The sequence below is a fragment of the Haemaphysalis longicornis genome, unplaced genomic scaffold (genome assembly GCF_048455015.1).
Source record: "Haemaphysalis longicornis isolate Haplotype H1 unplaced genomic scaffold, Haemaphysalis longicornis Haplotype H1 scaffold_4, whole genome shotgun sequence".
In the NCBI taxonomy this organism is placed as follows: domain Eukaryota; kingdom Metazoa; phylum Arthropoda; class Arachnida; order Ixodida; family Ixodidae; genus Haemaphysalis; species Haemaphysalis longicornis.
This window is the reverse complement of record NW_027526361.1, coordinates 92,713,990-92,730,267: the sequence shown is the minus strand read 5'-3', so window position 1 is coordinate 92,730,267 and position 16,278 is coordinate 92,713,990. Positions and strand designations below refer to the sequence as shown.

Sequence of the window (16,278 nt, the reverse complement as noted above, 5' to 3'; positions counted from 1 at the left end):
TCTGTAGGCGCAGCGTCTCAAGCCCGTTCTACATGGTATGAATGTCGCCTGCGAATTCGCAGCTGCGGCGTCGCTCGTGCGAAAAACGATCTATTCTCGTTGCTGTGACAAATTACGAAATGTTTGGAACAGTCGAACAGTCCTTGGACAGTTTGCCGAAGCAGTGAAAATAGAAAAATAGATCGTTTCAACGCGCGAGTGGCGCCGCAGTTACGAATTCACGGGGAAATTCGCATCATGTAGAACGGGCTTCAGTGGTCACATAAATTCCTAAGGGATGTTCTTGGGCAATGTATACTGTTCCCACTGTTGACGCACATCGCGGAAAGCCAAGACACGTGCGGAGTTCCTGCGCTTGGATGCTCTTGATTTCGCGAAGGTTAGTGGAGCCTGTACTTGAGATCGCCTGCAAGCTGTAACGCAGGACTACCAGGAAAAGTGCCTGGTACAGCTGCAGCACTCATCTGACCGATGTGCCCCACGTCTTTCCAGTGAGAGATGTGAATATGGGGGCAATGGCGGTAAGTTTCTTCTTTAAGAAAGTCACATGTGCCCTCAATTACATGTCTCTGTCGATAACCCCGACAAGGTATTTGTAATTTCTGGGGTGAGGTATCGACTTCCCATTGCTCGGTCTGGGCATGGGTTTGCGGGTAAATGCAACCACCACGCACTTTTCCCTAGAAATGCTCAGTTCTTGCTTTCGGAGGTGTGCCCTAGTCGCACTGACGGCTTTTCGAAGTCATGCTCGCAGCTGAGGTCGATTGACCCCCGCAACTTAGAGGCACATGTCATCAGCGTCAGCGTAAATGGATACACCGATATTTTTAAGAAGAGTGAGCACATGTCCGTTTACAGCTAGGCTTAGCACCCCACCTTGAGGAGTACCTCGTTGAATGATGTGCTGCGATGTTGGGCCGTCTTCTGCCATAACTAAAATGATCTCCCAGAAGAGAAGCGTCGTATCCATTTGAAAGTTCGGCTGCCGACACATAGTGCTCAAGGGCGTCTAGACCAGCCTCATTAAGCACATAGTCATAGGGATTCCTTGACGTCAAGAAAAAGAGCTGTTGTGAGGCGTTTGCGTCTTTTTTATTGCTGTACAAACGTTACTAAATCTACCACACAGTCGATCGAAGAACGCCCTCGTCGAAAACCGGCCATAGCTTCCGGATATGTATTGTGGTATTCGGATTACCACTGCAGCCGCGTGAGTATCATCCTTTCCATGACCTTGCGAAGACAGCTTGCCAGGGCGATGAGGCGGTACGGTGCCAGGTCAAGCAGAAATTTGCCAGGCTTTAGCAATTGAATGAGATGGCTTGTTTTCTTCTGCGTGGTACGACACCATCTGTGCATGTCTGATTAAATAGGTCCAGAAGCGTTTCTCGAGCTCCAGGGCCAAGGTGGCAAAAGATGGAGTACGTTACTCCACCATGACCCGGTGAAGAGCTACGCCTGTATGATGCCAGGGCTGCTTCTAACTCCTCCATTGAAAAGGGAACGTCCATACGTTCATTGCGGGAAGGAGGAGCTTAGCTGTTCCTTGCAGATCCAACGCAATTGGTCGTAGCAGCAACCCTCACGCAGAAGTCCTCTGCAACTTCCAACTCCCGACGGTTTTCATGGAGTTCCAATCCCTTGAATGGGCATCGCTGCTGCACAGGCATTATCAGTCCACGCACTATTCTCCATATACACCAACCAATATGTGTGCCTAACTGTAAAAAAACGCAGGCTCTCCATCACGCTTCTCGGCGCGTACATCGCCATCAGCTAATATTGAGCGCCATAGATTGGAGTATATCTTCAGAACAACGCCAGGCCCTTGGACCATTACCACAGATTTCAGTGCTCCCTACCCACTCTGGGGAAGTTCCAAGATGAACCACATGGGCTGAAGTCTCGCATCATTGGCGTCTGAATATGGCCTATACATAATAAACGATGGCGGCCCTACATTTCTCTGTGGCCATCATACAAAATCTGCCTGGATCTTACCTTGGCGCCAACGCGTTTGGCTCGCCGTCCAGGCTGGTTTACTGGTATTGAAACTCACGGCAGCGACCATATTCCGACATACATCAAGATTAAGGGATTCCATCACTCTTTCGCGCCCACTGTGACCACACATATTGACTGGCCGAAATTTTAATCCCCGAGAGAGAGAAACATTTTATTGAGCCGGTGAAGTGGGAGTGGTTCCTTATTCCAGGAAGCCATGCGATGAGCCGGCAGCCTTCGCTCTGGAGGCCAAACGTGTCTGGACGTCCAGATCGCTGCTGGTCACAAGGTTCTCCCACAGCTCAGGGGTGGGAAGTGGGGATGGAAGAGGGGGGAGGTTGGGGTTGTGCTTGCACTCTAATATGATGTGGGGAAGAGTACCGGGTTGTAAGCAGAACTTGCATGTGGCCGGGAATTGCGTGGTGGAGGACGCCTGCGGGGATGGGTTTTACACAAAACTACAGGTCGCTATTACAATGCAACCCAGTCATCTAGGCGATTTACCTCGCTACCTCCAAGAGTTAGGGAGTTTGACATCCAGCTTGAACGCTGTACAGACGTACAAAATCCTTGCGGGCTGCCAGACGCACACAGAAGAAAATACAGCGACGCATCGCGCAGGTCCAGGCACACAGATGGAAATCGTTTTGCTAGTTCCTCGAACCTCGCGAAAGCCTTTTCCTCCATAACTTTACACTAAACTTGTGTCCAGAACGCTCACTGGGCCTTCCTTATTTGTTTTGTGATACAGCTGATCGCAATTAGCCTAATTTCAGTTGTTACGGCGATCTTGCTTCTGGGATGAAAGCGAATTGCGGAACCAAATTTGAGAAAAATTTAATTTAGCAACTTAGCAAGGTCCATACAAGATACCCTTTAAAACAACAAAAATTTGTCATCGCAATTTTGTAAACATACGAAAACCACGCCATTAACTTACATTAGTGAGCCGAAATCATCAAATGCGTATTTCGGTTACCATCTTTTCCTGTTTCATTCGTTTCTTACTGCAGACGGCAATCAGTAGTGTTTATTCAGGATGTACGTGAAACTTGCAAACGACCGTTGGCGGACAAGGTCAGGTCAGTTCCCCATTCCCAAGAGAGTGCTGTGTTTACATAACAACGCGTTTCCATCCGGCGTGCAATGACTCGCGCACGTGGGAGGCAGCGTCTAGCCGACACAGATACGAGTTATCAGGCCGTGATCTCACTGTTCTTCACGTAATAAATCAGCGGGCAAATGTTTTCGGGAGAGGCGGTAAATACTTCAAACCACCACGCTCGCGCCTCCCACGCGGCGCTTTTATAAACGCTGAACTGACGCTCGTGCAAGCACGAAAGAGCCGGCCCTCAACACGTACACGACTGCAGGCTTATCTAACCTAAAGCGATAAGGAGCGCGAAAAACCTGGGCCTGAGATCAGCAGCAGCAGAGCGAGGGAAATGGTTATCTCTAGCACTTTGGTAACTAACAAACAGAACATTTTTGGGTTGCACAATGGGCGCCAGAAAGGAGGCCTGTGTAGAACCGACTGGAGACATACACGCTCTGGTCACGTGCCTGAGGCCGTTCTCTCCACTCGTTTGCTGTGAACTTCTGCCACCGCGAAGTACAGTGATAGACGGTAGGAGCACCTTTTCTGGATAGGCTAATCTTCTCGTGGGCAGATAAAAAAATAGACGCACCGGCAAGCTCTTCAGCAAAGCGTATATATAGCTGTGCGCCTTCGTGAAGCTAAAAGCAAAAAGGGCTAGCTCAACGCTGATCTCGAACGCCTGTCGAAGCAGCAGTTCGACAGCCCTTGCTGCCTCAGTCGTGCCGACCAGTCTGATCCAATTCGGTGCCCGCAATAGACGTCTGCTCTCTCGTCATGGCTTTTATGATGCCCGTGGTTCGAAACGATTACAGCATCTACGACCGCAGTCGACGCACCTCGCCGGAGCGCAGCAACGCCGGGAGCCCGTTGGGAAGCGGAAGCCTGTCCACGTCCCCCAGCATGCACGCCGGCAGCGGCGAGGACGTCCGCAAGATGTACCGCACCAGCGATCATCTGGACGTCATCTGCGGCAGCCCGAACAGGTCCAGGTCCGGATCGTTCACGCAAGTGAAGAAGTTTCACCACCTCCTGGTGGACACTCTGAAACGCGCCGCCCACCACAGCAGCCACAGCCACTTGGGACCCGGCGCGCCCTGTCCCGCTTCTGGAAGTTCCACGAGCGTGCACAAAAATGAAGAACGTGTGGACGACGGGGAGCGGCCGTACGAGAAGGAGGACGAAGAAGGACGACGGGAGCGGTAAGCGCTGTGCTGCCCTTTCCACTAGCAGGTGCTTTGCGAATCACCACCGTCGAGAAGATTATTGCGGCTAGCCTAAGCTCGGTTGCCGCTCACTGGGACTGAGAAGATGCCTGCCGTGCGACCATGACGTCCGTTTGTTAGAGAACACAAAGAGGGCACGACCACGTGAACCTCGACGACATGAAGTGAAGGACACTGCCAGCGTCCCGTGCCGCAATATTTTGACACCTCGAAGCGCATGAACTGTCACCTCTGTGCATCCACGAAGTGTGTAAAAACTGCGTCCCGAAGACACTTCTTCCAAGAGAGCGCCTACATTCAGCTCCTTCTACTCATCCTGCCAAGATCAAGGACTGCTTTGGAGCACAAGGGTTCGGTCTTGCCTTCTATGAATAAACCTTGCTTAACTCTGTAGAAACGTGTTGGCCTCTGCTTTAGGGAAGAATTCCTAATCCCGCTCCTGATCCGATCAGTAACGCTTCAGTGTCGTTGAAAAGTCACCATCTCTAGATAGCGAACGAGCACAATCATTCTACTACTCTAATTTGTCACTCCTTTTAAATGGGAGCAGGAGCCACTTGTTTATTTCCGACTTTTGAGAAAAGCAGCAAAGTTTCTGCGGATGATGATGATGACTTCTGCCATGGCTCCCGACGTGCGGTGGCTGGTAACGTATTACAACTTTTGCCTTCGACTTAGGAATAGGTTAAAGGTACTCCTCTCGAGGTATCACACTAGTGCACTAGAGAAATTCTGGAGAAGGAAACGCCCCCAGTGGTATCCGATCCAATCAAGGCCAGGGGAGCAGACCGTCATTTCGTCACATAATCGCAACAATTCAATCGGCAGTTACGGTCATACTGCTCCTCACTTCCGCTACCCTTTTCTTCCTTATTTATTTTCCCCTCACCTCCACTCCTCTCGAAGGGCTTAAACTTCTGGCCTAGTGGTTGCAGGAAGAACGTCTAGGCGGCCTCTTTCCCAAATCCTTTATGACTGACCCCTCGCGACAGTTTCACCGTCACTGCACCTCCGCGCATCTTTGGGTTACCGCAAACACCCATGTATGTCCTCCGCGGTTAAAGGTGTACCACAGTACATAATTGCACTATCTAAGAAACGCTAATTTGCGCGTGCTTTGTGTCGGTGGGCCTGCATGATATCGTAGTTTCTTTGTCGCCGAATTTGACACATGCCTGGATCCAGAGAAAATGTTGTACGCACGCATGCTTCCGCACGTCTAGAGGTCCCCCAACCTTGACTTAAACTTATTTGTTCTCTTTTATTTAAAAGGGGGAATGGGGGACGGATGTAACTTTATTGGGTAATTTTGAATAAGGAAACTTAAGACTTAAAAATTAAGGACTTAGGAGCTATAAATGACTTTGCAGGCAAAAGTTTTCGAAAATTATTTCGAGCTTTTAGGTGTGGAGAAGCCATCAGCCAAGTACCTGTGACACACCTTTTGTAGCGAAGAGGTACGGGGGAATGTCATCAAAGGCAAATTCTAGGGAGCAAACAACGAAGGGGAGCCAGAAGTGGCCGATTGATAATTTCCTTATGCATCCTTTGCTGCATTGGCTTAGTACGTACAAAAGGGTGCGAGACTGCAGCTGTTTTCTCCGCAACCCTCATGCTAATCTGCGTGGGCTGTAAATCCAGCAGCCCAGCCCAACGTGTCATCGAGGTACGGTTTTAAATCTCCAAAACGCTAAGAATATTTTGGAGCTATCTAGGGGGCTAGGTGGTCTGTTGACAGGATGGGATACAATGCGGAAAACAAGGACTGGACGAACAGATGGAAGACACCACACAGCGCAGGAAGTCTTCCTTTTGCCTGTACAGTTCTTTTTTTTTTGTACATTTTATCCCATAATATTCTGAAGTTTCTCAAAAAGAACATATCACAACACAGGATGAGGCATGGCTGACACCAACTACAGGAATGCCAACGACAGGACAATCCGGGAAGCGCAAATGAACTGAACATGGATTCGTTATTTCAGAGCAGCTAGTCCGTAGCAGCCATTCAGCGCATTTTGACTTCCACTTTAGCGCAGAACCGTCCATCTCTAACAGAAGCTTTCAGCCATGTTTTGTTCTGAATTGCAAAAACGGGAACATGAAACGACTTCATTGCTAACAGTGCAAAAATACGGGACGATACGGAAGAACACACGGGACCGGCGCTGAAGTCGAACCAACTGGCCCAGATTTCCCTCCTGTTGCATGAAAACGAGTAGTAATTATTGTGGTTCCTTATATTGCATACTTTATGTATATGTTTCCAATGCAAAGCCCCCGTGTCCACTTTCATATTCACTCGCCTTTCTGCACTCCACGGCCCTGAAACAAACATGCCCAGTGAGTCACAACCAGTTTTGCTCTAAACCTTCTCGGGCCCCTGTGTTTCTACTAAATGTTTAAAAAAAGAGCTGACCTGCGATTAAGGAAATCTAGAGATCGCTATAATTTATTAATTGCGGAAAAACTCAAGGCCATTCCGCTCAGCCGATACGGATGACCGCCGGAGATATGAAGTCATTACCACGTAGTGAAGACAGAGTGAATGGCTTTGTTGTCGCTATGCTATACACTGATCGGCATACTCGCAACCGCAGGCACATCCCTGTATAATGTCAAATCGATGCACGTACGCCGCTAGGTGATCGGTTGCGCCGGAACGGTGCGGCGTCGCAAGCGAAATCTCTCCGGCACGAAATGAATAAGCCACTCATTTTTCTCTCCCAAAAAATTCACATAGAAATCCCCGACTACGACGCCAGGGGAACTAACCCGTGGTTTGAGGACAGCCCGAGGATACATCTATAAGCCCTTCTTAAGCATTCTGAAAGTAAAATCAATATTTTCCAGTTGCAGGCCCGCGGCGCTTTTCCCCGCGTCCTCGAAGGGCTTCGTGCACTTGAGGCTAGATACGATGTGGTTTGCGGTCCGCTTCCGGTTTACGCTTTCGAATGGCTTCGATCTGTTCCCACGGGTTGCACCGCTGCTTGTTCCCTGCTTCCGAGTAAAAGCGCGTGCTGTGATCGCCTCGCCTTACGGAACGCATCGCCCTTCAAAGAGGCGTGGAGCTGCGGGAGTTTTGATGGGAGCACATCAAAATATGTATAAAAACCTGGCTTACTGCAGCTCTGCTGTAAAGATGACGAGACATTTTATTTAAGCATTCGAGTTCCCAAGTATGCGCTTGTTCAAGCTGATTTGGTCGTTCAAGCCGAGAGAAAGAGAGAGAAAACCTTTAATGAACGCTGAAGAGGTAAGCCCCACTGACGGTATGGCTTGCTACTCCACATGGGGGTGAATACCGGGGGAAATATATCTGAGAGAGAGGAAAAAAGTGGGGATGTACACATATAAAAGTGTATATGTTCAGAGGGCTCACAGCACCTCTTCCAGCCCTGTTTCCGCAAGAAATATAAGCAGAGTTTTTGTTCCCAGCCCTGCCTCGTCATGACTTCGCCAGTGTCCAGGGAAGTGTGAAAGTTCTAGAGCACTTCCACGGCGGAGTCGCACAGGTACCTTTGATGCCGTTGCCCGTTGACTAGCATATCGCGGGCAGAAGCTTAAAGGGCTAAATTATATGTCGCCGACTTAGCGTCTTCCTCTGTGCCCGCCGGTATACATGCGCCTCTGCCGGGTACTTTCCTCCCCCCCCCCTTTCCCTCTTCCCCCTTCTCTGGATCAATATTTCCTTTCGCCTCTGGGCTCTCCGGTTCGGCCTTGCTCGCCTCCACGGTCTCTCTCTCTCTCTCTCTCTCTCTCTCTCTCTCTCTCTCTCTCTCTCTCTCTCTCTCTCTCTCTCTCTCTCTCTCTCTCTCTCTCTCTCTCTCTCTCTCTCATTCGCCTTCGTGGTACGCAGTAAGTGGAGATGGTCGATCCAGTTCGTGGCTAGTTTCTCGAAATGCCTGCATTTTACTAGCGAAAAATATGCGCGGACGAAGAAGTACACAGGACACTCGCTAGACTTGCGAGTGTCCTGTGTACTTCTTCGTCCGCGTATATTTTTCGCTAGTAAAATGCAGTCAGATAACCAACTAGCCCAACTTTATGCCTTAACTATCTCGAAATGCGTGGAGGGCAGAGGTTGCAAGTTGGCCTTAGCGGCTTAGCGAGCCGGGCGGAGGCTCTCCAGTGAAGCAGCGCAATTACGGCTTCCAGCGGGGAGTGAGTTAATATGAACGAATTTGGGGCGTACATTTCCCCTTAGCACAGTGCCACCATTATCTGTGAATATGGGAAAGCTGTGCCTTCCCTACATAGGAGCGGGGTGTTCAGGGAAGCTATGACCTATGGTGAGGGATTGCCACGGTCAAGAGGATGAGGGTTTGGACTAGCTGACGCGGGCCTCACTGATCTAGCATGTTTGGCGAGATGCAGGGGTCTTTGTCTTTCCCGCGTCCCGTGTCTTTCTGCTCCCCGTCTCGTTCCCTGCGCTGTTATATCATGATGCAAGGGTCATAGCGGACGGCTAAATGGCCCACTGGGGGTTTTAAAAGCGAAGTCTTATTGCTGTCACTGATGCCGTTAAACGCCAATACGCCCTGAAGGAAAGCCACCTTTCTCTGACGATGATGATGAATGACCGTGGGTGAATGGAAAGACAAAAGAAAAAAAACTCCCACCTCCCCTCGCGGGAACCCCTGTGTAGATGCGACGCATACGGGGTTCACGTTGCAGCGTTGAACAGCGGAGGAACGGCGCTGAAACGATGGAGCGGAGCGGCGCAGGCACCGCGTTTTATAGCGCGCATAACGGTGAGGGGACGCGCCGGCGCCAGTGCGTCTGCCGCGGCTATGACGCAACACAATCCAACACAATCCACTTTAATCCAATCCAATCCAAATCCAATCCAAGCCAAGCCAAGCCAAGCCAAGCCAAGCCAAGCCAATCCAATCCAATCCAATCCAATCCAATGCCCCTCGCGAGAGAGTGTTCGCTATCGGAGAGGAGATGGGGTGAGCGGCGGAGAGCGCAGCTGGCGCGGCGAAGAGGAGAATGGGGGAGGGGCGGACACCGACGACGCCGGATGCAGGGTCAAGGCGAGTGAATGAGATGCAGTCGCATCTAAAAACGCTTCCCGTGGCCAGAACCGAGCCTGGCTCCACCGCAGTATGAAGCCGGCGTCTATCAGATTGCTTCATGTCGACATGGTCGAAGCGAACGCCAAGCAGCAGGTACCGATTCGCGCCGTGTGCCCCAAACCCAAACGTTAGGCCACCCGAGTGCACACCCGAGAGTTGCGGGGGGTATTCTAGAAAAGTGGTGCGCACCTCCAGAGTAGCCCATACTCGCAGTGCGGGAATGGCCAACCAAAGAATCCATCAGGAGAAGAGAGAGAGAGGGAATAAATATTTTATTTGTCGAGCAGAGGCTGATGAATGGGCCTTGCCCCGTGGAAGGCATCCCTAGTCCGGGATGCCTTGACTTCGGCTGGCTGTCCTTGCTCGGGTCCCCAGGCTGAGCTGGGTATCCGGGCCTGGGCTGGCCAGGGAATTAAGCCTTCCACTGTTCGTAGGGGGGGTTGGGAGTCGGGGGCAAGTCCGGAGTACGTTGGAACTCCCATAGTATATGGTTGAGGGTGCCAGGCTGGGGACAGTGAGCACAGATGGAAGGGTGTTGGGTGGGAAAGATGAGGTGGAGGCGGGTGGGATGTGGGTAGGTATTCGATCGTTTGGAGCCGCCGCCAAGTTGTAGCATCCTCTCTGGAGAGGCGCCAGTGTGGTGGTGGGAGACGACGGCGAGTTTGCCTGTAATGCGCGAGAATCTCGGTGTAGCCACTCAGTGGGTGGGGTTGATCTTGAGGGAGTAAACATTGGCCACCGTCGGCAATTGCTCGGTGTATCAGATCGCGAGCTGCGGCGTGAGCCGCATTATTGCAGGGGATGGCGGCGTGTCCAGGAGCCCGGACGATGCGGATGTCAGGGGTCGTTGAGCAGTTTTTGAGGATATGAAGTGCTGATGAAGAAATTCGGCCAATGTGGTAGTTTCGGCAGGCTGTCTGCGAATCGGTTAGGATGGTGACTTGGTCAGGGCGGGAATAGGCGGCCAGGTCAATGGCTATTTCTTCGGTGACATCGATTGAGCTTGTGGTAGTAGTGGCGCCATTGACGCATTGACCAGTAGGAGTAACTACACAGGCTACGTGGCCGGCGCGCCCAGGGTAGGGGGTAGGATCTGTATATAGAGCGGTGGGGTCTTCCCCGTATCGCGCAGTCAGGGCTCGAGCACGGGCAGCCCGGCGGCCAAGGTGGTAGTTGGCGTGAATATTGCGAGGGACTGGGGCCACCTCGATGCCATCTCGCAGGGCTAGAGGAATGCGTTGTTTTTGTTCCCTCGGGGGTATCGGACAGAGTCCTAATTCTGTAAGGACCTGTCGACCTGTGGGAGTCAATTGCAGGCGCCGTATATAGTTGAGCTGAATGATGGGCTTCTTGCAGCTCTTCCCACGTGTTGTGAACTCCCAAGGCGAGTAGTTTGTGGGTCGCAGTAGCAGTGGGGAGGCCAAGCGCAGTTTAGAAAGCTTCGCGTTCAACCATCGTCGTCGTTAGACGGAGGGGTGCGTGATTTTTCTATTTTAGGAAAGTGGTAAACTCGACTAAGTTATCGCTGTTCCTGAGAGTTCTGTATCGCCGGCAAGGGCGGGTGCCCTTTCGTTTTCAAGTACGCCTTGAAAGCCGAGGACCCACGGAGAGAAAACTTGAGTTCACTTTAATCAGTTCTCGCGTCATTTGTGCTTTTCTTCAAGCCCAAAAGCCGCCAACAATCAGTTCATACTTACATTTTGGCTAGGTCATGGCAGCTACGATATTTTAAAAGGCCATAAAGAATCGATTACTCTGTTGCTGTCGGCTTGTGACATTGTTTTGAAGTTGGTAAGAACTTGACTATGCTAGAAATAGCCACCTCTGATAGCCTCTGTTGTCCACCAGCGGCCATCAAGGGCATACTTTTTTGATAGCGCATGGCTCCAGACAGGTGCCGTGGAATCAGGAACTCGAGAATCCAGTATCAGAGTATTTAGCTTCCAGGGGCCTTGATGCTGACAAGAATAGCTCAACACAGACAGTCTTCTCCGCTAAATTCTTCTGTTTTTTTTTTTTCTGTCCGTGTCGGTCATTCACGCGAGCCGCAAGTGCAGACAGACCCTAGAGCTGCTTTTAACTTCGAGGAAAGTGCAAGTGTCCGACTGCGCTCATAGATACACAATCTGGACGAGGTTCTAAGCGTTCATCGATCTATACAAAAGACTCCAGTAACTTAGGAACTCGGGTAAGGCGAACTTCATGGTTAAGACGAAAAACACTTTTTCTCTCTTGTAACATCCACAATGCAAAAAGTCTTTGCTTAGGCCAAACTTCTCACAATAGGAACAAATTTTCACGGTCCCTTCGGGGTCGCCTTAGCAGGAGTCTAGTGTATCTTGGCTGCTCTCGAGACGAGAACCACCTCTCACCTTGATCTTGCTTCCTTCGGTGGCCTGCATATTATGGTTCGTGAATCCGGTAAAAAAAAGAAAAAAAAGTTATGCGCAGGTAACATTCGTGGGATCACTACAAACAAAAAATAAAATTTTCTTTTTAATATATGCAAAGCAGGAATGAAGGCCCTTTAGCAGCCCAACCCAACCTCAACATTTGTTTCATGCGTGAATAATTTGGGCACTCATTCAAAAATAAAACATATGGGTTCGGACCCGGACCCTACGGATTGTGAAGGGGGTATCACAGCTCCTCCGTCTTTTTTTTTTGTAATCTGCAGGACTAAGTCATACACGGCCCCATTTCTTAGAGCAAACAAAACCTCAGGCACATTTGAGGCAAAATGTAAGTACATACCCCTGACTTTCTGCGTTCTTTTAGTTAAGTATACACGTTGGGTTAGGTTTTACGATAGCAAGAGAGAGAGAGAGAGAGAGAGAGAGAGAGAGAGAGAGAGAGAGAGAGAGAGAGAGAGAGAGAGAGAGAGAGAGAGAGAGAGAGAGAGAGAGAGATTTTATTGAAAGAATACGGAAGGGGTAGGGGAGAAAGAGCTATGGGCAGCGGGTGGTAAGCCGCGTGCTGAAGCTGCCATCCTCGCCCGAGAGATCAGGGCCTCCTGCCCTTCGAGCTGGCAGCTCTGCAACGCGCGCTCCCACTGCTCAAGGGTAGGGGCTCTTAGTCGAAGCACTAAACACGTATTCAAGACTGAAAGCAGCCGTGCAAGAAACGAAAAGTTTCGACTATTGCGTATTTATCGGATAACACTACTTCGCACAATTAGTTTCAGAAGATACCACAAGCAGCAGAGGAACAGGCCGCTGCTGTGTAAACATGGAGGTCCATCTGATATATAAACAGCTGCCTCAAACCCTCCTGTGACACATACACAAGGTGGGATTGACCGTGCTCATTTACTTTGCAGATAGACTGGGAGTGCCATCTTGTATCAAGACAAAACTCCTCTACGTCATCGTGAAAAAAATGGTGCATCAATTCTAAGAATTATCTACAAATACGTAAGCATTTTTCTCCTACGGCTGTGCTATACACCGAGCCCTTTCAAATGATGCTTCAACGAATAAGCAGGCATGAATTACTGGGAAGACGTTGCTGCAGGCAATGTAATGAGTCTGATATCAAAGTATTTCACCCGCTACTGCCGCACCTTTAAGCGGCACACCACAGAAGGGGTACGCACTAGACCGGGCAATATGATTTAAGGAACTTGTAAGCAGGCTTTCGCCATATTAATTTTTTTTTCAGGCCCACCTGTATGGGGAGCGGAACGGCTACCACTTTTGCGGAGGAGGAGTTATGGCCGGTGCCTTGCCACATATGACTCCCCCGCAAATACCCTATGAAGCATCTTCGGTGGCCTTGGTCTACCGACACACGGTCTGAAATGCTGTGAACAGGAAATAAATGTTGTTTTGTAGAAACCTGGCTTTGTAGAATCCTTTAGTGTAAAAAAATGCCGCTGTATTTCCTCACTAACCAATAGGTTAAATTTTTGTCGTTTTGCCCTTTTGTTGCCCCGTGTAGTAGGCCTGACTATTAACAGCGGAGCTGTTGTAGGTAGAGCATTATCGTCCGACTGCTGTCGGTCGTGTGTCACGCAGTGGTAGGACCAGGTTCTCAGACCCACCGACAGAGGGCGCAGTGGTCTCGTTGCCGCTAGAGTTCTTGTATATAGCGTAGCGCAAGAGTTGCGCGTCTGATTGCCACATGCCGCGGGTTCCAGTTCGACCCGCTTTCAGTGCTGCGCACAAGACCCCGTATTCAGTCAGTTGTGCTCAACTGAGCGTCGGCGGTTGAGAAGCGGCGGCAGCGGCGGCCGCTCAGCTGATATGCAGCCGACTATGGTGCGACTGTTTTTGTTGCGCCGCTCCTCGCCACTGGCGCGGCGGCCCGGCGGCAGCTCGTACATGCGAGACGGGTGGCTTTCCCGCACGACCTGGAACTCAAAATGGCGGATGGACGCGCAACACTGCTCCCCTAGGGGAGCTATATACAGGAACTCTAGTTGCCGCGGCCTCCCAGTAACGTAATCTTAGACCCACCGGCAGAGCCGTTGACGTTCGAGCCGACACAAAAGAACGACAGCTCCGCTATTTCAGCAGATTGCACACTGGGTGCTACTGGGTATAAGTTATTGTATTTCCCTATTGCACCAGTCCCTATCGCACCCTTGTATGACATCGGTTCGAAAATTAAATACAAATTTTTTGTGACCGAGATAACAAAGCATTTTGAGTGCTTTTTATTTATTTTTTATATCGTCGAAAACGGTTCTGTGTTGAAGAAATTTGCACTAAAATCGCTTTGCAACGTACTTGATAATTTAACAAGCAGTGCAAAGCAGACTACTTCGTGCATATCGCGATGTGAAACACTGCGTACAAAAACTGAACGCAGCAAAAGAAAAAGTAAACACTGCGCTTTAGACAAAAGAAGGCGACGCATAATAAAGTGAACTGAATAGTCCACCGGTTACCAAACAAGTAAACAAATCATCTCTGTTAGTGACCTCGTTATACAACCGACGAAAGTAGCGGTTGGTACTGGAACGCACCTAACACGTAAATTATTTGGTACTCTAAAAAAAAGAATGAATGGTTTTACATTCAATGTTAAAGTTAGTGTAAGCCAATTCCGCATATCTACGCAAAGGCGCCCATACACGTTCCTTGGTGGACCGTCCGAGCTGCTTCTAGTACGTTCTCTGAGTGATAAGCGTTGGCCCAGCCTTGGAATAGTGACATGGATACGGCAATCGTGATAAGGGTGGAAGGCGGCGGGTTAGGACACGATGTGCATGGGGAGTGACGCAAGGTGACTTAGACGCGCGACCTCGATAGACGACCAGGCTCTCGAGAACGTACTTGAGCGCGAAAGAATAGGTAATGCATTTGTAATACTATAAGAAAACAATAAACGCACCTGCGTTTTATATAACTTGAGCATAGCAAATGCACAGCGTAAGGTCGTAACGAGGGATGCGAGTGAGTCAACTTTGACACTATGAGCTAGCGCAAAAAAGGACAAGAGAGCAGAGAACGACACAAAGACAGGGCTGACGCTGACTTGTTCACCTGTCCGTCATCCTGGTCGTCTATTTAGCTGCAGTCGGTCCTGCTATTCAATATATATTGATATACGTAGTGTACTCGATACAAGTTAATGACCTGGCTCCTTCCGTAACCTAACCGTAACCCTCTTCAATGTTGCGTGTTTAGACTGGCCGCCGTTTACATCGGCTCGGATGTGCACAACAAATTGTAGTTCCCCCACTGTACCAGGCTTGTCACCTCAAATGAATATGTGCCATTTTATTTTCAGATGCCCCCCTTATTCACCGGCGAAGGTTGATCCTCTGCGCAGTCCGTCGAACAAAGGGTTTGCGTGTAAAAAAAAACTGTGGCAAATTATTCAATGCGAAGGGTCACAAATACTTCTGCGGTTCACTGCAGTGGACTTCCTCCATCTACCCACCGCTGTGGCTCAATGGCAGAGGCATCACATACCGAAAACAAGGTCGCGGGTTCGTTATCCGGCCGCGGCGGCGGGTTTTCTAAGGAAGGCAAGACACACACACATGCACACACGTACCCGTGTGCGGTGATTTCGGCGCACGTTAAAGATAACCAGATGGTCTAAAGGAACTCGTAGCCCTCCACTAAGGCACACCCGATAGCGTAAAATCCCTTGAATTTGGCTTGAGTAGTTCCATCTGTGCCTTTCCCGTGTCCTAATGAGACCAGATCCCAAGTGGAACAACTTTCGGCAATCTTGCAAGGCAATATTGCTCTGAACCGCTCTCTTTGAACCACTAGGTGGTACTTCGCAGCGTAAAATTCTGATCTTAAACGTATAAATATGCAACAAATAAAGCATGGCATTTTTCTACCATAGTAGTTCCCGATATTTCGTTGGAACGAGAAACTACTGCAAAGTTCAAGGACGACTGGACCTACGCCAAATTAAACAGGCAGGCTGACCGAACCATTAGGCGCGAGCCTCAAATTCGAATTAACTGCTTGGTTTTCACAGATTTTTTACCTGTTGTTTCGCGCATGTTTTATTTCAAAGCAACCCATCATAATACAGCAATAACTGTATACTCTTACACTACACAAAAATTTCGAAACAAAAATTGGAGACAAAGTGTCACGAAACAAGTACTTGTTCAAGAAAGGAACAAATTCGCTCATGGGCACACTATATGGGCAAGATTTCATACTATCCCGTCGGCATTCTCGCCCTCCCTCCCTCTTTCCTTCTCTCTCTTTGTCTCTCTCGTGCGCAACTCCCTCAGTGCGTAGTTTATGCAACCGAGACACTGAAAAATAGAGAAACTTAAATATGAAATCACGCGGAGAAGTCAAAGCTACGAGCTAGTGGTCGCATCGCGAGTGCATATATGGCCAATTTTCTGACCTTTCGCACACCGAAACAACGAATATTTTTATTAGTA

The 16,278-nt window shown here is 49.7% G+C and overlaps 1 protein-coding gene and 1 long non-coding RNA gene across 2 annotated transcripts in view; both read left to right on the top strand.

The window, feature by feature from the left end:
- Nucleotides 1–13,215, top strand: part of LOC144179090 (uncharacterized) — a 30,517-nt gene extending 17,302 nt beyond the window's left edge. Inside the window, exons 2-3 of the long non-coding RNA XR_013324140.1 lie at nucleotides 12,727–12,820; nucleotides 13,068–13,215. This is a non-coding gene — a long non-coding RNA (uncharacterized LOC144179090). The remainder of the gene's footprint in view (nucleotides 1–12,726; nucleotides 12,821–13,067) is intronic.
- Nucleotides 3,542–4,723, top strand: LOC144179086 (uncharacterized). Its single transcript, XM_077707293.1, has one exon. The coding sequence runs from the start codon at nucleotides 3,878–3,880 to the stop codon at nucleotides 4,304–4,306; it is 429 nt and encodes a 142-aa protein (XP_077563419.1). The 5' UTR covers nucleotides 3,542–3,877; the 3' UTR covers nucleotides 4,307–4,723.
- Nucleotides 13,216–16,278: the final 3,063 nt, after the last annotated feature.